Genomic DNA, 27312 nt, shown 5'->3' on the forward strand with positions numbered 1-27312 from the left:
TGAATTTGATACACATCAACATTTAATTAATTTCTAAATTAAAATTGAAATTTCCTGTTATTTGAAACCGTAAAATGTAACGCACGTAACATGATAAATCGGATATTCGTTTGAGATAAATTATAATACGAAACATGCGTGTCTGTTGGCTTGCATGACATGACATTCTGATTAATATAAGAATTAAATGTTACCCTAATTTAAAGAATCTGTCTCTAAAAATTCACCTTTACTGAATGTCATGGGTTTCATAGCATTCTATAAAGTTCTGATAGATACAATAATTTAATATAACTCCAAGTGAAGTAAATCCTAAATGAAATAACTGTTTCTTAAACAGTGATAAACAATTGAAATCGGATTAGAATAGAGAAAATTTGTGGCTATTTATGTAACCAAAACAAACAATGGCAAAAAACTTTATCCAAGGGAAAAAAGAGCTAATGCGAAACAGATGTTTTAATATTTACAACATTTCGGGCTGGAACACCCTTTATCAGGTACAAGTAATTTACCGAGGCGCAAGGATGTATGAACAGTATGGAATATAATGTTATATGACCAGAGATTGCTTAACAGATTAGTAAAGGTATCTTGATATATTCCAGTTTAATTTAGAGTAAGGCTATTTTAATTAATTATCATTGCTTCTTTGATTTTACATTTGTTGATGTTTGTTTGTTTTTGTTTAAAATTATAGTGTTTTTAATATATATTCTATGTTATTGTGTTGCAATATGGGCGTGTAATGATGGGGGGCATTCATTATTCTGTGAGTATGGGTTGCATTTTCTTTTGCTTTATCCGATGTGTTATTCTGAACAGTTTTCCAACCCCATCTATTGACACTAGGCATTTTTCCTGATATAAGTTTCCATTTTTTTATTTTCGATTTTATCATACCAAAGAGGTTTTTTTTAATTTACAAGTTTGGAGTTATTCAAAACCTGTAAAAATCATTAATAATAACATTACTTGATTTAAAACAGATTAGGAAGTTGTAAAAACTTTCCTTGATCGCAATTTATTAGTTCAAGATTTAATAAACGCATGAATGTAGCATTGAATTCGTTTTGATCTCCAGAATTTTGTATCAAAACTAAAATATTAGAGGAAAAAAATCAAATTGTTTTAAACCATAAGGATGCATGATTTTCTTCAATTAAAATCCTAACCTAACTTTCGAAAGCAATAGTGTGAATATGACTACATATAAATCAATGCATTCCTAAGAGATTACTCTCTATGACAAGTGTTATTGAGGATAGACGTCATCACTAAGTAACACAGTTAGTTTGTTCTCAATACATGCGCTTCTTGATGATTCCTTTTACAAAGTCGCAGTATGAGGAATTCATTAGTGTAATTATTTTCTATTCATTTTAACTGCAGCTTATTGAAAAGGTTAAAGTAAAAGTAAGTAGTGAATCTGCCTTTTCTCAGCTTTGATTCATGTTTTCACCGTCGTGCGTCGTTTCATTCCTAGTAAACGTCGAACGAGCAAAATCTTTGAAAGAATGGTGAAAGTAATCATGTTTCTCCTGTTTCTGCTTCCAGTTTCAACATCTAAAACTTTTGTGTTTGTCTACTTCTGGTAAAGGTATAAACAGGACCTCTAAAAACTTTTATGTTTTACTCGTAATTTACGGTATTTGAAGTACGGTGTACTGACCATCTGTTGAATGTTGTTTTTAAATAAGTAAAAATTAAGACTCGATATTCAACATGGATCAGAGCAGAGGAAATATTTTGTCAGATTTGTTTTTAATTTTAATCTTATTGCACTTGGGATTTAGACAATAAAATACAACTCTGTTACTTGTGGACGTATATCTTATCATAAATAGATCTTCTGTTACATTGCCAACGAAAATATATGTCTTTCCTTTAACATTAACTAATGATAATATAGGAAGCTCATATCTGAAATGTGATAGAAGAAGTAAAACTGAAGATTCTGTTAGATATTTCATCAGTAATCCTGCGTAAGTTAATCATACACATGAAGTTATTTATAAGAAATGAGACTGTAATAAGAAGTGTCCTAGGATATGTTTATAACAATAAAACGTAATATTATTACAAACCTTAATGAAACTTGAAAAAAAAAACGTCTTCTGTGCAAGTAATGTTAAAATTTCTAAAGGTACTATAACCCTATACCACAATTAAACAGACATTTAAAGCAATTGTATTATTTTGAGTTGATTCTTCAATTTAGAATTTCTATTACCTCGGAATTAGAATTTTCAAAATGTAGAGCACTTTAAGTGTACGTGGACTAAACGGACAGATCAAATATCCATTGGAGTTAAATATAATTGGTTCTAATTTAGAACAAATTCTGAACAGCAAGAGTTTCGACCAGTCTTTCTTTAAGTTAAATAACTGTATTGACGGTTACTTCTGTGACGTGTCCACAGATACACAAGATACCCCTTAATCTAGGCTAACCGCTATGCCACCACCGGCCCCGTTTTTTCCATTGGTCTTGTATTATTAAAAAACTTTTCACTGTTGGATACATGCAATGAAAAAGTTTACAACACGTTGATAAATATTAGGCTAAAAATTTTATCTACGTAAACCCTACACAAATTATTAGACCCTAATATTCATTAAATAACTTTCATTAAACAATTCGTTTGCACGCAATGCATGTTCAGTATCCATTTTTCTTTCTCATTTCACAAATACGGTCATGTGAAAAGGTTAGGACACCCTATGAAAGCCTGTGTATTTTTGTAACATTTTTGGATATATAGATATTTAATCTCAATTTTAACAATAATGAAATATTATAGGAATATAACTAAACAATTAAAACTGAAGAAAAGATTTTCAAGATCTTTTGTAAATGTAATTCTACAAAAATGCATATTCTAACTGAGGAAAAAGTTAGGACACCCCCATATTTATTCCTACTTAAAATGGCTCAACTCACACACAGATGTATCACACCAGGTTCACATGATTAGAAAATCGTTACTCAGCATTTTGAATGAGGCTTGCCCTATTTAAACCTCAGACATTTAGTTTGGTGTGCTCCTAACTGTTGAAGTGAGAATGAGAACCATGGTGAGAGCAAAAGAGCTGTCTGAGGCCTTCAGAAGGAAAATTGTAGCAGCTTAGGAGTCTGGTAAGGGATTTAAAAAGATCCCAAAAGATTTTGAAATCAGCCATTTCACTGTCCGGAAAATAGTCAACAAGTGGAGGGCTTTCAAAACAACTGCCAACTTGCCCAGGTCTGGTCGCCCAAGAAAGTTCACCCCGAGAGCAGACAGCAAGGTGCTAAAAGAGATCTCCAAGCACCCTAACATGTCATCACGGGACCTACAGCAGTCTCTGACAACTGATGATGGGACAGTGCATGCCTCTACAATCAGAAAGAGAATGCACAAGTTTAACTTGAATGGGAGGTGTGCAAGAAGGAAACCGTTGCTTTTTAAGAGAAACATCAAGGCCAGACTGAAGTTTGCCAGAGAGAATGTAGACAAACCCCAAAACTTCTGGAATAATGTTCTTTGGACAGACGAGTCCAAAATTGAATTATTTGGACACCAGAACAGAGGACATGTTTGGCGTAAACCAAATACAGCATTCCAGGAAAAGAACCTCATACCAACTGTGAAGCATGGAGGTGGAAGTGTCATGGTTTGAGGCTGTTTTGCTACAGCAGGACCTGGACAGCTCACAATCATAGAATCCACCATGAATTCTACTGTGTATCAGAGGGTGCTTGAGGAACATGTGAGTCTTTCTGTAAAAAAATTAAAGCTGAATCGGAACTGGACCCTGAAACATGACAATGACCCAAAACATACCAGTAAATTTACCAAGGACTGGCTGAAAACTAGCAAATGGAGAGTCCTGGAATGGCCGAATGAAAGCCCAGATCTTAATCCCTTTGAGATACTGTGAGGTTACTTGAAACGGGCTGTACATGCAAGAATCCTCTTAAACATCTCACAGTTGAAAGAATTCTGCATTGAGGAGTGTAACAAACTTTCTTCAGACCGATGTCAGAGATTGGTTGATGGCTACGAGAAACGTCTCACTACAGTTATTTCAGCCAAAGGGGGTAACACTAGCTATTAAGGGGTAGGGTGTCCTAACTTTGTCCTCAGTTAGAATATGCATTTTTGTAGAATTACATTTACAGAAGATCTTGAAAAGTCTTTTCTTCAGTTTTAATTGTTTAGTTATATTCCTATAATATTTCAGTATTGTTAAAAATTGAGATTAAATATCTATATATCCAAAAATGTTACACAAATACACAGGCTTTCATAGGGTGTCCTACCTTTTTCACATGACTGTATAGAACAAAAGCAAATTTGAACTTAACTGTTTTTCCTGAAATCTTCTCACATTTAAATTATGAAAAAACTAAATTGTCTCACCAAAACATTACCATAAACATTAATAGAAAACTCTAATCAGTTTCCGCAAATGAATGTTAGATGTTTTCTTTTCATAAAACCTTTACGTATATGGCTTCCTGATGTCGAAAACAAAAGTGCATTTTATCCATCCGTTTACATAATCTTTTACTAAAACTAAACCATGTCTAGATAACCTTCGTCACCTGGAAGTATAAGATTAAAAAAAAATGATATACAAAAACTCTCATTATCTTAAACACTGATAAAGGAAATTCAACAGTGCTCATGGACAAAAAAATCTAGTAAAAAGGTTAATCCTGCCCAGAATAATAAATCAGAGATTACAAGGATCTCACACGTTCGAAAGAACATTAACATGATAAAAAGGTTGTCTTCTCTTCTGAACTGACAACTTTTTAAAACTCTGCTGATACCAAAACTTCTAAATTACACGGTTTTTCCAAAAAAATATACAGAAATATGCCCACATCGTCTTATTGCCGGTCTATGATTAAAATTACCTTAAATTACAAGTTTCTGACCTGGAATTTCTACCATGATGTACCTTTCACTGTGTTATTTACAAACCACCCACAGAATTCCTGTAAAAGCTTCATATTTTGATTTACGTGATCATACGTTTAGTTATGACGTCAAAGCTATCTTCAAATAAGCCTCTTTCCAAGCAGCTACTGATACAGCTAAAATTATTAGATGCTTTGTCTAAAATTACTTTTATTGTCATAACTAAGGCACTGAATGTCGCTATAAAACTGACCTACTTTCAGCTCAACAACGTAAATAATCTAATCGATTACACCCATTTCGTTCGATGTTGCTTAATCTACGGTTTCCACTTAACACCTTATTCTAAACATTGTACCTTTTCTCTTAGATACTGCCTATGATACGTTGATGATGTACTGACAAGTTGTTGTTTCTTCAGTCTACTAGCAAGACCGGTTTTTTTTTAGTTAAGACCTAACAAACCTTGCTATAAGATTTACCACAGAACAACAACACATATAACCTTATAATTTTTTAACATTCTCCCATGCACATCAGACCAAGATTTCTTCACGACCGTAACTTCCAAAGTCACCCATATTGGCCTCTATAAACCATAAAATTTAGTTTATTCTATTTATCAAATAAAGAACATTTCAAAAACTTTAAGTTATGATGTTTGTTGTACAATTTTTAAGTTGTTCTGAATTAAGAAATATAGCATGGGAAGTCCTATTTTCTTCATATCAACAAACCACAATCACTAATACCCATAAACGCAAGCAATACGACGTTTCAGATTACTCCAACTGGAACAAAGACAACTACATCTCGTCTTTACAAACATTCCTGGAATTTTTAATGTTTTAGAAGGTTTATGGTTTCATTTTTGTAGAACACGCATTATTAAGATGAAAAGCAAATTCGATTTTACTCCTGGAGCAAAACCAACCTGTTATCAAATAAATTTGAAAACAACCATATTGTAAACAAGTACATCAAACTACATAGGTGAAACAATATTTCATATCTACATAAATGAGCAGTGTTAAATAAGACTCTGGTAACAACACTTCCTATCTTTTAAAGTAATTTTTTTTAAAAAACCCAACTTCAAAACAAAAATGAAGGTAATCCCTATAAAAAATGTCCTAGTTCCCAAGTAAATCTATCCGCCAATGATTGTTCAACTGCTTTATGATTGGTTCTTATATATTGTTATATTTTCAAATGTAATTTCCTAACACTTATTCGTACCCTGTAACTAATGGTAACAAGTAAACTTTTAAAAACATCGTTGTTTAGAATGTTATTATTTTATCTCCTCCATATAGCTGTTTTATTATACCTTTATTTATCCACCTGATTATGGAATTCCTCATTTATTTACTTTAAACAAGCAAACTTTTATTGCATTTTAACGTGTGATGCAAAGATTGCAGTACTAGAATTATCGTACTATGAAAAACTAACACTTTTACTCAAATGATAATACTCTATCACAAAACGTTACGCATTTCATTCCAAAATGCTTCTTTAAAAAGCAATAATCTTATACAAAATATCTTGATAAACCTTTCTTGGACTCTCCTTAACTTCCAAACCATGTTTAACTGGCCCAAATGTACGAAAAACTAATGGAGCTGTATGTAACATTCCTGTGACTCCAATTCCTTGATTCGTTTTTCTCAGGAGAAAACCCCTGATTTCGAAGTGTGAATGAGACCTTGTAAACTTTGGTTCATATGCTTTAAATCCTTGTTTATTATAATGTTAACAGTAACAAAATATATGCTTAGCTTCAGTATGATGTTCTTTGTTTTGCTGTGCTTTTTAAGTGTTTTGCTCCGGATTGGCTTAAGGCGTCGTTTTAAATCCCTATATTACCGTTAGTTTTTTTTCCGGCATGTTCTTTCACTTCAATGTAGAACAATGAAGACTCCCTCATTATGAATTGTGTATTAACTATCTCAGTATACGAATATTTTTCATGAACACACACACACATGTCTATGTATGTGTGTGTTAACTCCAGGCAAAAAAAAAAAACAAGCCATGGCGACATTGTACCATCTAATGTTTGAGACTTTGCTGCTAGCTAAATGTACAGGGATGCTAAATTTGTTTCGCTTTGCTTTGCACTGTGCTATTTCACTAGCATGTATAAATCATTACATAAAGTAATGTTAACTACTGTTTAGATTAGTTTGATATGAGAAAATCTTTGATAATTCAAAATTTATTTAGCTGGGTAAAAGCACTTTTAGAAATAAAAAATGTATCAATTTGATAACCAAATGCATCTCTTCAAAAAACATTAAGTATTGTATAAGAATAACAGTTTTTGGCAAACAAGTATTATTTGTTTAAAAATACTTTGTTCCACAAGAAATAAGCACAATTTGATTAGGGAATAGCTTTTATCAAGGATCATGACTTGGTGGCTAAGACATTCTATTTACAAGTTACGAGTCATAGGTTCTAATCTCATCACCAAACATGCTCACTTTTTCAGACGGAGAAGCGTTATAAATCCCATTAGCAAATTAGAGCCAGAGAGATGACGGTGAGTGGTTTCATACTCTCTCGACTATCACTTCATGATTAGGAACGGCTAGTGCAAACTTCACTAAATATATATATATACAAAAATGAGTGTAAGAAAAAATAAATCCACTTCGTATTTTTGTACAAAGTTACAAAAACGCAACCTCATCATAAATGTCCCTTATTACTGTTAACTAGTTAACAGCACCCACTGACAACTCTTGGTCGGCCAAATACTTTTATCACATCAACATTCTTAAAGTATGAATATAGTTTTGTAGCTGCAGGACGCGTATTGTAAATACGCTCATGCTCATTACTAGACTACGTCCAATCCACTTTTACGGAATGGTGTTTTACTGCAATATTCCATAGATCGTACAAGCCTTCAATAATTGTTCTTATTTTTTGGAATGGTGTTTTACTGCAGTGTTCCACAGGTCGTACATACCTTCAATAATTGTGCTTATTTTGAAAGTAGTTGAAGATAGAAATTATGTATCAAAAAGAAAAGCAAACGAACATTTAATAAATATTTGATTTGAAATTAAAAACCAAGAGTCAAATTGTATTTGATTTTCAAATAGCAGTTATTATGAGGATAAATTATTCCAACAAAAACCCATTTAAATGTAAAATAGTTGTGTACCATTTAAATCATATGTGAAAAAATAAGTGAATACACTATTGCATGAAACTGACACATATATATAATTTAAAACGTCTTCTGGTTTCAACAGGAGGTTGAATCTTTTTTATCAATAGAAAAAAGACAGGATATAGCATCATATTTTCCAGTTAACACCAAACAGACTATTTACTGTTTGTATAGACTAGAATACGACGATTTCTAACTGCTCATAAAGAACGACACCTAGAGCGACAACAGTACAAACAGTTAAGAACTATCGATACCACTACACATTGAGTTCCGTTATGAAACGAAACAGAAGACTTCACAAACTGAAATATACTTATAACTCAATATTTGATACAATAATTAGTTTCAGAAAGAGATAGAAATACTGTGAAAGACGTGACCAGTATTATAGTAGAACGACTGCACTCAAGGTTTTCGTTACTTCAAGACCAGGATGTTATTTTTGAAATGGTCCAATAATCTGTGTATTCTAATCGATATGAATCGCAAATCACCATGTATTGTTAAAGAACAGCCTCTAAATGATTACATTTTTTAGGCTTAAGTGTAAGTGATACAAGCAGTACATAACATTGGTTAGCAGTTCATGTGGCCAGTTGTTTCGCTGAAAGACAACACAATCACAAAGCATCTTGAAAAAAACAAACAAACTTGGTTTAAACGTATAACGCCACATTTCATTCCAAGAAACCATCACCCCTATCGATACTGAAGCTGTTGTTATATCTCGGTTTGGTGAACATAATTCTTTGGTTAAACTTTCATTTAAATACTTGTTAAATCCTCAGCCTGTTGTGGGGTATTCTATAAGTCAAAATTACTCATCTTTCATAACATAATATTACTGAAGGAATTAAAGGTGAATTCTAGAGATATCTAGTGAAGTACTCCTGTTGGAACATGTCCACCAATTTGTTCCTTCATTGACAAACCAAATTGTGTTCGTGTGAAAGACTCACAGTAGTTCAGTTTCATGTCCAATACTTTCTAAATAGAAATCTTAATTGTTATGTTGCCTATAGATACTAAGGGAAAATCTCAATAATGATATGAAATTAAAAGTTCGTAAGGGCTAAGTGGAACTATGTCATGTGAAATAAGTTATATAGGTTTACAATAAAGAAGAAAACAAAATACGCTACTCTATGGTCAACTGGTTTCTGATGTTTTGAGCCAGTGGTTTCAAACTTTATGGAATTTTCTTATTCTATTCTTTCCGTCACAGAACTTCAACCCTTACCAATGTGATTTTTCTATTTATTCTTCAGTGTTTTTTTCTATATTAGCGCGTTTTAAGTATATTCATGATTGATTAATGCTTATGACTTGGTCTTCAGTCAATGTAGGCGTCAAATACGAATGATCTGCACTTGTGTATTGTATCAAAATTAATAAATAATTAAAATCAACCATTCATTTTCACATAATTTTGAAGATTTAATTGAAGTCGTTAACGTACAATGTATATTTAAAGTGGAAGTTGTTGACAGCTTCAATTAAGTTTTTAAAATTGTGTAACTTTGAAAAGTTGGTTTTTATTTTTTTAGTGGATATAGGTGTTGTTTATTGAACAACTCTATTCTGATAACAATTCTTTACTTTATCTGAACGACCAACTAATGTTTGTTATTTGTATTTAGCTTCAAAACACATGACAACTGAGAAGTAAAACTCACGACTTAAATGGTAATGTATTGGATTAACATTCACATCAAGCTATTCTATAAACGCTGTGTGAGAGCACAGAGAAAGTGTTTGAACATAATAAGTCTTGTTTATCGTTGTTGTTTTTGTCACTGAAACTTACTGTAAGTGCTCTCTTTCAGTTTACTTTAGGTACTTCAACTGAATACAAAGTCTCCCAAACTCGTCCAAAGAACGAGTTCTGATATCATAACGTAGCATATCATTCCACTTATATCATGTTTACAAACTCTGTGATAAATTCCCTAACCAGATAAACCGATAACTCAGAATTCAGCAGTTTGTGCCTGGTGTTTGGCCATCGGCTAAAGTAAATAATATCATGGTAAATTATGTGTTATCCTCCGAAATGTACTGATCGTATATTTTCTTTTTTAATCATAGAAGATGACTCTTCAATGTTTCATGCACATGCTTTTGAATGTGTGTTATTATGTGCTTCAGTGGATTGTTTAATTTCTACTGAAACTGTAAGTTTAACACCTTTTTAAAACTTAATCATAAAACCTGATAACAAGTATAAACGTATTCTTGCTATATTAACGTTGGCAACTTGACAAACTCTAATATCTATGTATATTGTAAGCGTAAAGATCTGTTGTAATAGCCATCAAAGTCTATTTGGTTTAACCGGCAAATTTATTTTAGTTCCTATGGAAGGATACAACGTCTAGAAACCTAAATGAAAATATTAATGACTCTTAGTTATAAGCTACAATAAAATAAGAGATATTAATGTTCCTAGTACATAAGTCCCTGATGTGTTCAGGAGTAAGCTTGATGACTCTAAAATTCAATGTACGTTTCTTCGGTTGGCACAGTGCAATTAGACCACTTTACAGTTTTGTGTTTACAACAAACAAACAAATAGAGCATAGCAGATTAGATTTTTTATTTTGGAGACAAAGAGAAAGATAGTGTTTTATTTAATAATTGAAGTTAGTAAAAATGATTAAAATGCAAGTGTGTAAAACATTAAAGGAAAATCTGGATTTCTATTTTCATCTTCTCGCAATTCTCACTACATGATCCTTTATTATCTGGAAACAGAGCTAAACAAAATATAAACAATATCAACAGATAAGTTCTTCACAAAATTCTATAAACAAATTAATCGAAGAAAGTGTTTTTGTTTTTCCATAAAAGGGGATATATTACTAGTGCTGCTAATTTTTATTATATTTCTGATATAAAATTGTAATCATCTGGTTTATTTAATATTGAAGAGGAGAGTCATTTAGCTGTACTTAGAATTAGTACAGGCGCGTGGCCTGGCATGGCCAGGTAGGGTAAGGCGTTCGACTCGTAATATGAGGGTCATGGTTTTGAATCCCGGTCGCACCAAATATGCTTGCCCTTTTAGTTGTGGGGGCGTTATAAAGTTACGGTCAATCCCACTATTCGTTGGTAAAAAAGTAGCACAAGAGTTGGCGGTGGTTGGTGATGACTAGCTGCCTTCACTCTAGTCTTACAGTTCTAAATTAGGGATAGCTAGCGCAGATAGCCCTCGTGTAGCTTTGCGCGAATATATAAAAAAAAAGTACAGGTGCAAAAATTAAGACAAATTTAAATAATAAAGCATTTATTTTGGTAAATACAGAAAACAGCTTATTTGATGAGAAAGTCGAACAACTAGATAAAATATACTATTTGTGGGTCGTTGTTGTAAACAGTTGTTCTTATATTATCGTTACGCTGTTTCGAGGTTGGTGTATGAGTGAGGTATTTTTGTGGCAAGACCTTAAATTAAATCGGTCGACATGGCAACCAGTGATTTTGTTTGTCTCAAGTCACGTGCAAGCACTAAAACAAACAACGCATTAGCTTGAGCAAATCGTTGATTTTATTTTTTTATTTTTCGTAAGCAACAAAATTTATTGAAATGACTTTTTAAGTTAAAGCTATGGACGTCAATAGAACGTTGATCTTGTTATAGAAAAAATGTGTTATTATAACAAAATGACCTCCCTAAAGAAGTAAAATAATAAACTAAAACCATGTCGTTATTTTCGAGATGAATGGAACCGTATCGGATCAGCTACGTGTTTTATAAGCCTCGTTTTTTGTTTATCTGAGAAACGTCTTCAGGAGTTTTTTATAAGGATTGTTTTTGTTTGTTTTGGAATTACGCGCAAAGCTGCACGAGGGCTATCTGCTCTACCCGTCCCTAATTTAGCAGTGTAAAACTAGAGGGAAGGCATCTAGTTATCACCACCAACTCTTGGGCTATTCTTTTTACCAACGAAATTTGGGATTGACCGTCATATTATAACCCCCCTCCCACGGCTGAAAGGAAGAGCATGTTTGGTGCGACTGGGATTCAGACCCACGAACCTCAAATTACGAGTCGAACGCCTTAACCCACCTGGTCATGCTGGGCCTGTTGTAATGTTATGTTTATAATCTACTGTACTCACTAAGTTAACTTAAGATAGCATATTTATTCGTATCTCTACTGTAGTTGGTCGTATTTAATCATAGAAAAATTCAAGGAAGTGCCCTATTTTTATAAAGAAACGTTTCATAAAAATTAACATAAATTCAATTGCAACAAAAAAAGAAAATTATAAAGAAAGGAAGCATGAATTTATCGTGCATCACCGCCATATTGGGTTAATTGTTTCGGGCTTAAGTAATTTTAAATGTTATTCAGTTTTGAAGTCAAAATTAAACAACAACAAAAATTAAAGTTAAGCCTTATCAGCATTAAACTATTTTACTTAGCAGTCATTTTCTGAATTTTTTCAACAGTATTTTAAAATTCGAACTGAAAGACAAAATAGATAAAGCTTAAAAATACACAATATTGAAAAAAAAACTATTGAAACGTAAAAATTATACATTTACATAATCAGAAATAATCAGTTATTATAAGAAAATAGTCAACTTATCATTAGTAGCATGCAATATTACAGAAATAAAATGCCCAAGAATAGTGAATACACTGTACAATATGCTACTATTTTATACTTGCTTAAAACAAAGTAATAGACCTTGTTTTTACGCGACTTTAAGTTTATCAGTGTATAACTTTGAAACATTGTTTCAAATTACTTTCATTACTTCATACGAGGCCCGTCATGGCCAGGTGGGTTATGTCGCTCGACTCTTAGTCCGAGGGTCGCTGGTTCGAATCCCCGTTTCACCAAACATGCTTGCCATTTCAATCGTGGGAGCTTTATGATGTGACGGTGAATCCCACTATTCGTTGGTAAAAGAGTAGCCCAAGAGTTGGTGATGGGTGGTGATGACTAGCTGCATTTCCTCTAGTTTTACACTGCAAATTTAGGGACGACTAGTGCAGATAGCCCTCGTATAGCTTTGCGCGAAATTCAAAACAATTACTTCATACAATTTACTTGGATGTCGTTTTACCATTTCAATTCCCAGTTTTATTATATTAATATCGAAACTATATATAGCGTCCCATGAATCCCTTTTTTCCTATATAGAAATCATTTTACTCCATTTAATTGTGCTTAGTATCAATGCCTTGCTGAAAGACGGCTCTTTACCTAATAAGGAATGGCATAATACATACGAATGAATTGAGACCTATCTAAAGTCATATCTACGTTAGTTTAGTTATCGGTTAAGATGCAATACACTTAGTATGCTTCACTTTCAGATGTTGTACTATAGTTTTTAATACCATTCTTTCCTCTGTCATCTAACAAACTATCATCCAATATTGCTAAACAATTTTAATTTGGTGTTGTCTGTATATGGCATTGTCTTGAAGCTTTGCTAGACACATTTTATTATGAGCAGCACAAGTCGTATGTAATATTTTTTACACTTTCCATATAGCTCCTTCTAAAACATGAATATTCATCTCAAACTGTCGTATGTAGTATCCCTTACCATTCAGAACTTTGAGCTGTATAAACTCGTCATACGATAATTAGGTCCCGAGAACTTAAGTGAATTTGGTGCCCAACTCCTGAAAATGACAGATTGCTTGTACTTTCATAGACATTATGTTCGTGTGACACTGGCTGATCAGTTAGATGATTACAATTCAAAGTGTAAACTCTAAATATTTGATTTTACCCGGGTGCAGTTCATTCATATAGGAGCAATCTTATAATATATGTATCTTCTATTGCTTCCTTCCTGGTATCCACAATTAGAAGCAATCCGATAATATATGTATTTTATACCACTTCCTTCACAGTGTCCATGATTATTTTCACTACTCAGTATTTATATCAATTTTAAAAGCTCGTATAAATGTGGTCGTTAAGCTCCTGTTAATATATTTATTTTCAAATGCTGATTTACATAGTCCAAACAAATTTTCTTTTCAGCTTCTTCGCAATCCTGGATCTTTAGCCCGTATTCGTACTTTGTCAAATTTGATCTTTAAACACTTTTTTCCATATCTTTTTCTATGCTTTTGTAAATTGTATTTCTACACTGTAACTCTTGGTCTGTATCTTCTGTTCTTATGCTTTCAAGATTGGCCATTAGTCCATTAAAACATTTGTTTAAATTTTGCTTTTCTTGTACATTTTCAGGCGGAATGCTTGTTTCTGTTACTTCAATCTCATGAATTATCTTTGAACATATTCTATTATTCCATTTCCTACTTGTAATAACACATCCTACTGTTTGAACTTTGACTTGTGCATGCTTAGTATTTAGCCTCTCTTAACATGCCCTTTTTAGTACTCAGGTTCTACCAACACTTTATCATTCTTAAAGTTAACCCTCAATTTACAAACTTTCATTCATTATATTAAGCTATTACCACCTCAAACAAATACACTTCCTTATCCTCTATTGTCATATTCATGTTCGTTTATTATAAAATTCTTATCGTGTTTAGCCTCTATTAATACACACTAACGCGCTCAGTATTGAGATTAAATCCACGTATATCATAATTATTCTTCAGTTTCTCTTAACAGATTCTCACGCTCAAAGTTTAACTTGCGTTATTACTCCTTACTTACGTGTATGGTAATACTGACTGAGACTGGTATAATCAGGGCGTTCTTATATACACTTCCTAATTGGTATTTTTTGTATCTCTTTACTTGGAGCATTTGCCTTTGTTGAGATACAACATTACTAGCCGTCATTCAGGATTATACCAAATAGAATTATTATCCAGGATATATTTAAACATCAGTTATTTCTCAGGATTCACATAAACTTGAATTATTTTTGTGGTTTCACACAAACTAGTTATTCAGCACTCATACAAACTATGACACTATGTAACACAAATTTTGTTCCTGGATAATATGTGTTATTTCTTAATTGCTTATGTTGTAAAAGTACGGACAATGACCATTATTCCCTTCAAACTTTGCTTTTGTGATCTGGATAGTGAAATTTGGAAATTAACCTATTTTCTGTATAAAAACGAGCAAATTTGCACACTTTCATTTACATAAGGTCTGAATAAAACAACTTATGAATCAAAATTTACATGTATTTATACTAAAGTTATACAGAAATGAACAAAAATGTTTAGAAGTGAGTAGTTTTTCGAGATTTACGACTGTAATGTAAATCACTTTCAGGTATTAGCCCCCAAATACAGTCTCCCATCATGTTTTCGTTATACGCTCCTTGGTAGCGGCGTTCAAAGTCCAGTATATTTTGGTGAAAGCGCTCGCCTTGCTCCTCTGAGTATGCTCCCATGTTCTCCTTGGATTTATCAAGATGAGCGTCAAGGATATGGACTTTAAGGGACATTCTGCAGCTCATTTTGCCATAGTTCTTCACCACAGCCTCAACCAGTTCCACATAATTTTCGGCCTTGTGATTGCCCAGGAAGCCCCTAACCACTGCAACAAAACTGCCCCAAACTTTTTCTTTTTTTCTACTAAACTTCTTGGGGAATTTTTTGCACTCCAGGATCTTCTTTATTTATGGTCCAACAAAGACACCAGCTTTTACCTCTGCCTCAAACAGCTCAGGGAAGAAGTCTCGGAGGTACTTGAATGCTGCGGACTCCTCATCAAGAGTTGTGACAAATTGTTTCATAAGACCCAATTTTATGTGCAATGATGGGAACAACACCTTCTGAAGGTCTACTAGTGGCTCACACTTGATACTGTGCTTCCCCACAGAGAACACGGTCCGTTGTGGCCAGAGCTCTCTGTTGTTGTGTGCTGCAAAGGCAAAGATAACAGGGAAACTTTGTAAAACCTCCTTAGAGACCCATGAAAGATGCCACCATTTTGACGTCTCCGATAACCTCTCAGCCATACTTATCATACTTCAAGGCTTCTAGCAAGGTTTTGATGCTGTTGTATTCCTCTTTGAGGTGCACCAAATTTTAAAAGGTCTAAACTTTGCATAATGTAAAATCTTACTACTCAAGCAAGCAAAATTTGTCCGTTTTACCTTCTAGATTTTTTTTTTTCAGTGCTCGCAGGTAAAATGAGGTGCTCATGGTTTGTCTTGATCCTCGACAGGCATGCCAAATAGGCCTTGTAGGCTTCACACATTTTAGTAGATGCTGTCACAGAGTACTTTTTATGATGAATAACCTAACGAAAAATATATCAATCAGTAATGATATGTCTTATTCTAAAAGGTAAACATGTGACTTATAATTTGAGGTATTTTAAAGAGCTTGTGTTCTGTCTCCTCAATATAACATCATCTAGATACAGCCCAAAATTACCAGCCATAAAATACTATGATAAAATTTACGAGCACAGCTAAGACTTATCAATATTTGACAGTCTTCAACTTAAGCGGCATCTTTTGCGACATATAAGATGAACAGCTAAATTAGGCCAGAAGGTTTGGTTTGTTCTGAATTTTGCGCAAAGCTACACGAGGGCTATCTGCGCTAGTTGTCCCTAATTTATCAGTGTAAGACTATAAGGAAGGCAACTAGTCATCACCACCCACCGCCAACTCTTGGGCTACTCTTTTACAAACGAATAGTAAGATTGACCGTCACATTATAACGACCTCACGGCTAATAGGGCGAGCATATCTGGTGGTCAGGGATTCGAACCCCCAACTCTTTGATTACGAGTCTAGTGCCTTAACCACCTAGCCATGCCGGGCCAGGCCAAAAGGCTCATAATAAGTTGTCTCTAGTTCAAAGTTGCTGACCAACTGCTAGCATCTGCTTGTTATTGGAATACTCTTAATCGAACATCGGAATTGGTTGTTATTTTTATAAGCCACCCACAGCTGAAAGTTCAACAAACTGTTTAAAAGTGTATTGTAGACACGAACCTTGTACCTTTCGATTCACAGTCCGACACGTTTGATCTTTATTCTTGAAGGACTTCAATTTTATGACATCATAAATGAAACTACTTTGATGTTATTAATACGTTACTGCTTTTATTTAAATATTGTTTGTTAATCTTTCTAAACATCTCATAAATATTAGTATTCATATTAAAATATTTCAGTTTACGCAAAAGATAATCAAATTCTTGTCTGAATAATGAAAGATGTACTACGTTTAAAACTAACGAATTTCCTGGGACTTAAAGAAATACTAAAGTTAAGTACAATTAAAATACTTTATGACAAATGAAGATTGAAATAAACACTGTGTAAAGGTTCTAGAATAGGCCTGGCATGGCTAAGCGCATAAGGCGTGCGACTCGTAATCCGAAGGTCACGGGTTCGCGCCCGCGTCGCGCTAAACATGCTCGCCCTCCCAGCCGTGGGGGTGTATAATGTGACGGTCAATCCCACTATTCGTTGGCAAAAGAGTAGCCCAAGAGTTGGCGGTGGGTGGTGATGACTAGCTGCCTTCCCTCTAGTTTTACACTGCTAAATTAGGGACGGCTAGCACAGATAGCCCTCGAGTAGCTTTGTGCGAAATTCCAAAAACAAACAACCAAAACAGGTTCTAGAATTGTATAACAGATAAAGATAACAATGAATACCGTGCAAAGGTTCTAGAATTGTATTACAGATAAAGGTAAAATAAACACTCTCTAAAGGTTCCAAGATTGTACAACAGATAAAGATAACAATAAACACCGTGTAAAAATTCTAGGATTGTGCAATAGATAAAGATAACAATAAACACTCTGTAAAGATTCTAAGATTGTACAACAGATAGAGGTAACAATGAACACTGTGTAAAGGTTCCAGGATTGTATAGGAGATAAAGGTAACAATGAACACTAAATATAATTATTAGGATTCTACAATATATTACACTTCTGTTTTTTTTCTTTTGTTGAGATAGTTAGTTTTATTCCAGTTTTGAAAATATGTCTGGCCTCTTATAATCGATCCTGTTATATTTTATCAGCAAAGTTACAAGTTTACTCAAAGCATGTGGAATCGATTGCTTTAAATATTCCTACAATATAAATTGTTTCTTAGAACCCAGCAATTTGTGTTTCATATTTTACACTCCTATGTTTGCTGTACATAAACCCCATATATTTTTTGTACACTAAATTTGCAACAAGTATAAAACTATTGGATAAATATCTTTTCATTAAACTTCTCATGGTACATTAGTCCGGAATTTGTTTGAACAGATGCCATTTTCAAACACATTATATTAGATTTTCTAGATTACTGCCTTATGCGAGTACGAAATCTTATAATCCGTATGATGATAGTGATAGTGCATGTACGGCAAAAGTACACGCCATAAATGTGAACTTTCGCTTTAGAATTTCACATGAGTTAAAAATAAAATAATATGAAACGTTATTTTAACACAATGTTTCTTATTGTTCCTTATGTTTTGTATCATGGAAAGCATTACAAAATATCTGCTAGTGGGCATTGATCTGATGTTTAAATGTTTTACTTTGATCTAATGTTCAAACTTTTAAAAAGCTTTTTGCCATCAAAAAGTAACATAAGGTACTGTATCTTTGTGTTAAATTGATCTCTAAGACGTGTTTTCCTGAGATCATGAATATCATATGAGTATTTACTTGAAATTGATATCATTTATATGAATAGGATAAACCTTTTAATTAAGACTGAAGAAAAATATCTTACGAACTCTATTTTTAATGACATCTTATGTTTTCGTTAAGTAGTCGTAATATATTGACTGAGAAAAGTTTATAGTCTACTTTAAACAATGCTTTTATAAAAAAACTTTCTGTATTTTAAGTGCATAAAATAAAATAAAATACAGAAATGCATAATATTTACCTCTATTTCATTCGATCAGATGTTGAATGTGTATTATCGTTTAAGAATTGAAAACTAAAAAATATGTTGAGCCTAAATTGAAATTTCCTTCTTTTCAGTTCTTCACCAAAACGTGAAGGTTCCAGTGATTGTTTTCATTCAAGGGGAATCTTATGAATGGAATTCTGGGAATCCGTATGATGGTAGTGTCATTGCAAGTATGGCAAATGTAATCGTCATAACGTTGAACTTTCGTCTTGGAGTTTTAGGTGAGTTAACAAATAAAATAATATAAAACGAAATGTTAAGATTGTTACGTATTCTTTCTTAAGGCTCACATCATAGAAAACGCTGCAAGGTATCTAGCAATGGACTTTGAACTAGTGCTTTGATGTTTAACTTTGAGCTAACGTTACAATGCTTAAAATAAATTTCATGACAATGAAAACTGGCATATACACTACTGTTTTTTCAAAGTGCAGTAACTCTGCTGAAGACATAGTGAATTGTAGCTAAACTGAAATTACCTTTTTATTTCCAAAGAACAAATCCACGTGATGTAAACTTTGAGAGAGTAAAATATATTCCACTGAATTACTATATTTTTATTAGGATTTTTACCAGCACTTGAAGGAGCTTCTCGTGGCAACTACGGTCTCATGGATCAAGTTGCAGCTCTCCATTGGATACAAGAAAACATCATGGAATTTGGTGGAGATATTAATAATGTTACAATCATGGGGCACGGACATGGTGCAGCATTCGTAAATTTGTTAATGGTGTCACCAATGGCTAAAGGTAATAAGTAATTCTATTTAATTTTTTCCTTGGCCACATTTTCTTGATAGGAGTTAAGTTTAGTTATTTTCGAAAATCATGCTGCGTATTACTGTTATACTGTTTTCGTTTTGTTGATGTTACTAATGCCGATAGTCATTAAAATTTTGTCTGCCAATAAGCGAAGTTAAACATTTCAATGGCGTTTCGTTTAGTGGACAGTTGGCGAAATTCAAGCTTTGATTTATATTCCGTTCTACACAGTGTGTGGTTTGTAAACCTCGGACCTAGTTTCTTGTAGTTATTAGAGAGTGTAAATAGTATGTTGTACAAGGAAGGAACAAACTCATCCGGAGATTGAATTCTGGATTTCTTTGTATTATGAGAATGATGTCTATATCCGGATCTTACTACTTTGTGAAACTTCTTTTCTTTGATTTATTGTCGAGCCATTGTTTTTTTTAAAGTTCCTAGTAAGCACTGTTAATAATTTTAAAGTTGTTCTTACACGTACAGTGTCCAAAGGATGAAGTACATTTTATTTATCACTGCAGATGTGATCTTCTTGGAAGTTACATGTATGTTACTGTTATCAGGTTAGCACAATATATAAACAAAAAAGCTTAAATTGTATTTGTATTTATGGCAGAACTATTAAGGCCATCTTAACTTCACCTCTCCACACATTTGCCGAAACCATTGTTTCACAATAAACATCTTAATAAAAACTCTTGTTCGTAATTTTTAATATTTTATGTATCTTGAAACTTGCCTATTAATATGCCACAATTCTCAGCAATTTCTCATTGAATAACAAATTTCTCAATGCATTAATTATAAAGTATTTAAAACAGTAAATATAGATTTGATTGAAAATTTTGCTCGTATTTAAAACTACATGCTTGGTGTATCGCATAGAGAGTATAAAATTAAATAATATAAATTGAATATTTTGATATAGTAAAGCGCTTTAGATCCATAAAATATAAAAAAGTCTTCTATCTTTTACTAAAACCCTATAACAATTGTAATTTATTAAAAAATGGTGTCATGTAAATGTATTATTCGCGTTTTGTTATCCATATGCAAAGAAAACTTCCAAAACAAATACGTTTGTACTATATTGCATTGTAAAGGCATCCAGTCTACAGCTATGACATGAATACACCCTTATTCAAAGTTCCTGAAATATCCGGTCCGGCATGGTTAAATTGTTATAGTGTGACGGTCAATCCCACTGTTCGTTTGTAAAAGAGTAGCCCAAGTGTTGGCGTTGGGCAGTCATAACTAGCTGCCTTCCCTCTAGTCTTACACTGCTAAATTAGGAACGGCTAGAGCAGATAGCCTTCGTGTAGGTTTGCGCGAAATTCAAAACAAACCAAACCTGAAATATATATGTTTCTTTATACTAAAATACGTCGATAAAACTGAGTGCAAGGAAAAAAACTTACTCTGAGTGTACTTTATTTTACTGTAATAACTTTACATTTGTTCCCATACAAACGTTGATAATCATATTTACCATTCAGTGGCGTGGAGAAAGAGAAAGAAACGAGACAGCTCTTTGTTACTGCTATTCGCAAATTGCTGTAGTTTTCTTGCTTCTTGCGCGATAGGAAGCAATAAACTCTCCTTTTTTTGTTAATTTTGTTCCTTTGGTAGAAATGTTTTAACGACAGAAGCGCTAGTAATATTTTACGATTAGAGTTTTCTTGTATCTACAAGTCATTGGTTTTTGTCAGTTTTTCAGCCGCAAATTTCATGTACATATATGTTTCTATGTGTGTATTAGGTCCGAACTGGTGTGTATTTCTTGCATATTTTAAGTAAACCGAACATTCTTTTTTGAATAAAAGGTGGTTTCGATAACACTTACACATTTTGTGGAAAATAATATGTTAAAGTAATATCGAATAATACTCTATATACTAGTGTTTAGGCCCGACATGGCCAAGCGTGTTAAGGCCTGCGACTCGTAATCTGAGGGTCGCGGGTTCACATCCCCGTCGCGCCAAACATGCTCACCCTTTCAGCCATGGGGGCGTTATCCCACTATTCGTTGGTAAAAGAGTAGCCCAAGAGTTGGCGGTGGGTCGTGATGACTAGCTGCCTTTCCTCTAGTCTTACACTACTAAATTAGGGACGGCTAGCACAGATAGCCCTCGAGTAGCTTTGTGCGAAATTCAAAAACAAAACAAACAAATACTAGTGTTTATCTAGAACTAAGTGTAGGAGTTTTGAATTTTGAAAAGCATATTTTCTAAACGTCAGGTGAATTGTGACTTTTGATGTTATATCAAAACTATACAGTTTACCGGTCTTAACTGTACTACTAGGAATGTTTTGTTTTCTCTTATTTCTTGTAAATATTTTTTTACAGTAAGAATTATTGGGAACAGCATATCCCTCTTGACCCGTTTTGTGCTATAAGCGTTTCATTTAATAATTTAAACTCACTTCTAGTCTGAACAGTAACCTGTACTTATCTTTGTGATATCATTTATAATGACAGAGTCGTATGGTGTAGCTGCTTTAATGATTATAAATTTCTGTAACTTGGATAAGTTTAGTTTAAACTACAGTTATTAGCGTGATAGGTGGCGTTATTTATCCCTCATTAAATTAATGTTATGTAATAAATAAATGACAGAGTAATTATTACAGTAAAGAAATAATTCACAGTCGTTAATAGGTAATTAAATAAAAGTAAATTATTTAATCTTACGATATATTCATAATGAGTAACTCTAATTTTACTCTGGAATACTTCCATAATATACTCCCCAGTGACATTGCAATAAGTCTACGAACCTATAGCGCCAGAAATATGATTTCAATACCCACCGTGGGTACAACAAAAATAGCCCATTGTGTAGCTTTGCGCTTAATTATATAGCAAACAAACTAATCCATATAACATATAATGAGTTTATATTTAATAAGCCCAAAACGCTTAAAGCAAATAAATATATTAAAAAGTATCAGTATCCTCTCAAATATCGGGTTGTCAATTCATCCATAAAATAAGCTATTTTTGAAATATCCTAATACATACATGTGTGTAAAATGGCAATAATAAATGACCTATCAAAGATTACAATACGCAAATTAATCTCCAAAAGGTAAAATTAACTAACATAAAACATAAACAAGTAATTCCATTAGAAATCATTGCAGCATGTGTTCTTACCTGGGGTAGGAAAATTGTTTCAAAACGTGTTTTCTTATTAGAATAGTACAGTAAGCAACGTGTTTATGAGTTGGCTCAAATTAAGTCAACAATTCTTCAACAACAGCTTCACTATTAGAAAAACACTCTCATTTGTTTCTTATTTCCCCTTATTGCTGGCATCTGTATAGCGCTTACATAAATCGATATTAGTTTCTTTATTTTAGTAAAGAGTCTGATTTAGATTCAACTAAAATTTGATATTAAATAAGACAAACAGTACATAAGGGTCTGCTTTGAATTCAGCTAAATATCTATATAAAGTAAGAAAAAAAGTACTTTATTAAGATTTGGAATACTTTCAAAAGAACTGGTGAAAATATTGACATTTTGTAACCAAGGATATATAAAAGCTAATGATACATATATATACCTTATTATTTATTTCAAATCATATTCGAAATTATGAAATTGTTCGTTCAAACAGAAAGAATGTATACAAAATATATATGTTTTATTAGTTATCCCAGACACAGTACGCTTTTTAGGAAACAACAAATTTATGAATAGGAAAGCGACGTAAAGTGTATTTTATGAATAGCGAAACAGATAAGTAGTTTTATCTTTGTTAATAATATAGAGTTAAGATTAGATGCAAAATTTCTAAATTTACATATAAAAAGGAATATTAATTGATATTTTGAAATAGTAATACAAATTTAGCTTTATTCTACTAATATTTTTATTGAAATGAAAGTACGATCATTGATTACATTGTCATCATGAATGTTAGTATTACAATATATCTTTATCAATACAAGAAGGGAAGGGAGACGTGTTATTCATACAGTGTGTTTGCTTCCTTAACATTTACCTTCAAGTACTAGCCCCCTCTAGTACAGTGGTATGTCTACGGATTTACAACGCTAAAAGCAGGGGTTCGATTCCCCTTGGTGGGCTCAGCAGATAGCCTGTTGTAGCTTTGCTACAAGAAAACACACAAACACACTTTCAGGTTGTGTCACTAAAATATTCGAATGTGGAAATGACATTATATAGACAAGGAGATTCACATGTTTCTACTCACGTTAATAAAAGTAAATAACATTTGTTTTGGGTTAAAAACCTTCACGTTCTTTGTCACGGCGAGTTTCAAGCAACCGCAATGATGTTTCTAGATTTACCTATTTAGCCTGAAAGTTGTTTTTGGAAGTTCAATTCTGCTATTTTGTAAGTACAAACATTATTTTTAATTATCCGTGGCGCCGGTGCATTAGATCCGCGTGTGACGTATTAATGACGTCATATCATGAAAAAATATTCTCCGTGACGTGAAACGGAGACGAAACGTGAAAATAGTGACCCCTATTGCAAATCTACATGGAAATAGGATAAAAATTTCGCGAAGTTTGGGTTGCACATTGCACAATAAAAAGTTTTTCCAGTATCATATAAGGAATTGTTTCATTATAGTGTGACGTAATAATGGGTAGCACTTTCTTTACAAAGTCAATTAATCCGTCAGAGTGGCATGAGTATTGATTGTTACAGTAGCGGCAGGATAAGCTAGAACCATTCCTCGATTTCATTTTGTAGTCACAATAAAAATGACTGGTTCTCATGAATATCTCAAGAGTTTATTTGGTTTTTTTTTTTCAAAAAATAGATTGGATTTTATGTAGACAAATAGGTTTAGCTTTCATATCATCACGAAGTTGACTGTATTCTGGTCAGAATCATCAATTTAACTTTGTTATAACCATCGGATCGAACTGATTTTATTTTGATTATTGCGTTATGTATGCTCCTAAAACTTGACTATTCGCCATTCGGATTTCGCTTGGTTTCTGTCACAGAGTTCAATGTACCTTAAAATATCATTTGAATTAATTTTTACATCACGACTACATCTACTGTGTTTCAGATATGACACATTTGTACAGATCGAATAGATTCTACTTATTACAGTATTGAATGCTGTTCTGTTATCACGTAAAGATCGATTTGATTCCATTTAAATCAGTTAATTTAGCTCTAAAGATCAACAGTACTTATTTTCCTGAGATCAATCGATTCGATTTTATTGTCATCCCCGATCAGATAGATTCTACTTAAATCACTAAATGTAGTTTCGTTATCATCATAAAATTGACTGTAATCCAGATACGTTACTATATTTAGATCATACATCACCAAAAAATACAAGTTATTCTGGTTAGGTCTATAGATTGAATTTTATTATTTCCACTAAGTTGGCTAGATTCAAACAGTTTAACTGGATTTCATTAGGTATTATCACGGTGTTAAACTGGCCCCAGTTTCATCACCGAACTCAAGTTTATATAAATGTATTTAGTAGTGCTTTAAGCAAGATATAATAGGAAACATAACTATATAACTGTATATTTTTTCATATGTTGTTTTATTTTACATAAGTCATCTACTAAAGTTAATGTACTTAATAGTCACTTGCAAATATTTTTCGTGTTATACCATAATCACAATAAAATTGCATACTATTTGGTCAATTGCTTGCATCAGTTATTTCACAAAACTACGTTCTTCATCATTTTATTTTTGGTTTTTAACATTAAAAACTGGCACATTCACTTTTAAACTATTACAAAACCACGTGTATCAATAGTACGATTACACAATTGATTCTTACTGTGTATAATTTTGGCAGAAATACTGTATAACATCATCAGAAATGAATACAGGAAAATGAAGGAGAAAATAGCAATACAATACATTACAGTGTACTCATCATAAAATACTTTGCCTAAACAATCTATAAAAGAATATCCAATTTTATTCAGTAGAAACTGAATTATAATAGCATAAAATACAAAAAACAAGGTACTATTTGTTCCTTCATAACTGTTCTTGCACACTCTTGTGAAAAGTACAAGCTTTAACAGACGCCATTTATTTTTCAAATAATCATCGATTTCACTCTAGAACTCCTGAAACGTTCTGGTTCTGCCTTCAACTGCTACCGAAGGCAACTCATTCCACAAGTTAATTGTCGTGTTAGAAAAATAAAACTGTATTAAATGAAATCTAGTTTGTCTTTTTGAAATCTTGAATTTTTGTGTTCTCATTCTATTGTTTTCAGAATGTAAAAAAAGAAAGCAAAGATCTTTATCCTATCGAGTCTACGAATAATCTTTAAAACGTCAATAAGAGTAACTCTTAACCTTATTTCATAAGAGAGAGTAATTTATCCTTATTATCCTAAATTATCCTTATAAGATAATCTTTCCAACCTCCCAAAATCATTCTAAAGCTCTCCTCTGGATCCTATCTAAATTTTCAATTATTTTTTTTTTGGTAAGAAAACCAAAACTGTTCAAAGTATTTCAAATGAGACATAACTAGTGAAATATTTAAAATAATTATATTTTTAGTCTTCTAATTAATACAACTATAAATACACCTTTGAATTTCCCTGTACTAGCAAAAGAGCATTTGTCCGATGGTTCGAGTACCTCACTTATCTTTATGTCAAGATATTTTTATGTAGTCAACCTTTGGAGTGGTTCCTATCTGTATTAAATGTATGATCTAATCTATGATAACTAAAATGCTTTATCTTTTACTCATTATAATAAAAGGTCATTTGGTAAACATTGTTCCAACTTACTAATAGAATCAAGTAATTCTATAACAACTCTACACTCTCAAAAGATAGGCTAGAAATATTCCCTGCTTTGACATAATTAGTAATTTTGACTAATTTACTAACTAAATGATGATGATGCTTTTTTATTTTCTTGGTGAATATCATTTGCATACCAACTACTAGATTAAATTAGCTAACAAGCATATGTTAATACACTACATTGACCTTTGCCTATATAATTAATTAACCATGAATAGTTTAAAATTATTATAGTCATTTAATTTAATGTTATAATAAAATAACTTTGTTTTCATTAGTTATTATATTTTAAGCCTTAACTTTGTTCAAGAACCTTAGCACAGAATTGATGACCGTTTATTTCCCTAAAACAAGCCAAACTTCATCTTCCAAAATTCCATTTTGAAATTAAATTTTGTTTTCTAACAATGTATTATAAACATATATATATTCCTGTATACATCCATACTTAATTACACTGAAAATGATTGTTGTTTTTAAAAAATAAGCATATTAATATTTTTAAGTCGATGTTTAATTGTACTTTAATTAGATAAAACAGTGATTAGTGGGGACAAGGAAACAATATTCAATTTGAAATACGGTTTATCGTGAAAATTGAATAGTTGTTAAAATACTATAGAGAGTTAGTTGGTTCTTTGATTGTTGTTAAGTACTCAATGAGCAACGTTACATGGCCAAACTTATGTGAACACCTCTTTTATTTAGTGGGTTCGGCTATTTCAGCCACACCCATTCCTAGCAAGTACATAAAATCAAGCATACAGCCATGCAATCACCATAGACAAACATT

At 32.6% G+C, this 27312-nt stretch overlaps 1 protein-coding gene across 2 annotated transcripts in view; it reads left to right on the top strand.

Annotated features, from left to right (window-relative positions):
- The window catches only part of LOC143226018 (neuroligin-4, X-linked-like), a 142077-nt gene that overhangs the window by 83324 nt on the left and 31441 nt on the right, over positions 1-27312 (top strand). For both annotated transcript variants that reach the window (XM_076456387.1, XM_076456388.1), the window contains exons 3-4: positions 19029-19178; positions 19522-19707. In XM_076456387.1, the coding sequence (XP_076312502.1) occupies positions 19029-19178; positions 19522-19707 (336 nt within the window). The remainder of the gene's footprint in view (positions 1-19028; positions 19179-19521; positions 19708-27312) is intronic.

Source organism: Tachypleus tridentatus, chromosome 9 (genome assembly GCF_004210375.1).
Source record: "Tachypleus tridentatus isolate NWPU-2018 chromosome 9, ASM421037v1, whole genome shotgun sequence".
Classification (NCBI taxonomy): Eukaryota; Metazoa; Arthropoda; class Merostomata; order Xiphosura; family Limulidae; genus Tachypleus; species Tachypleus tridentatus.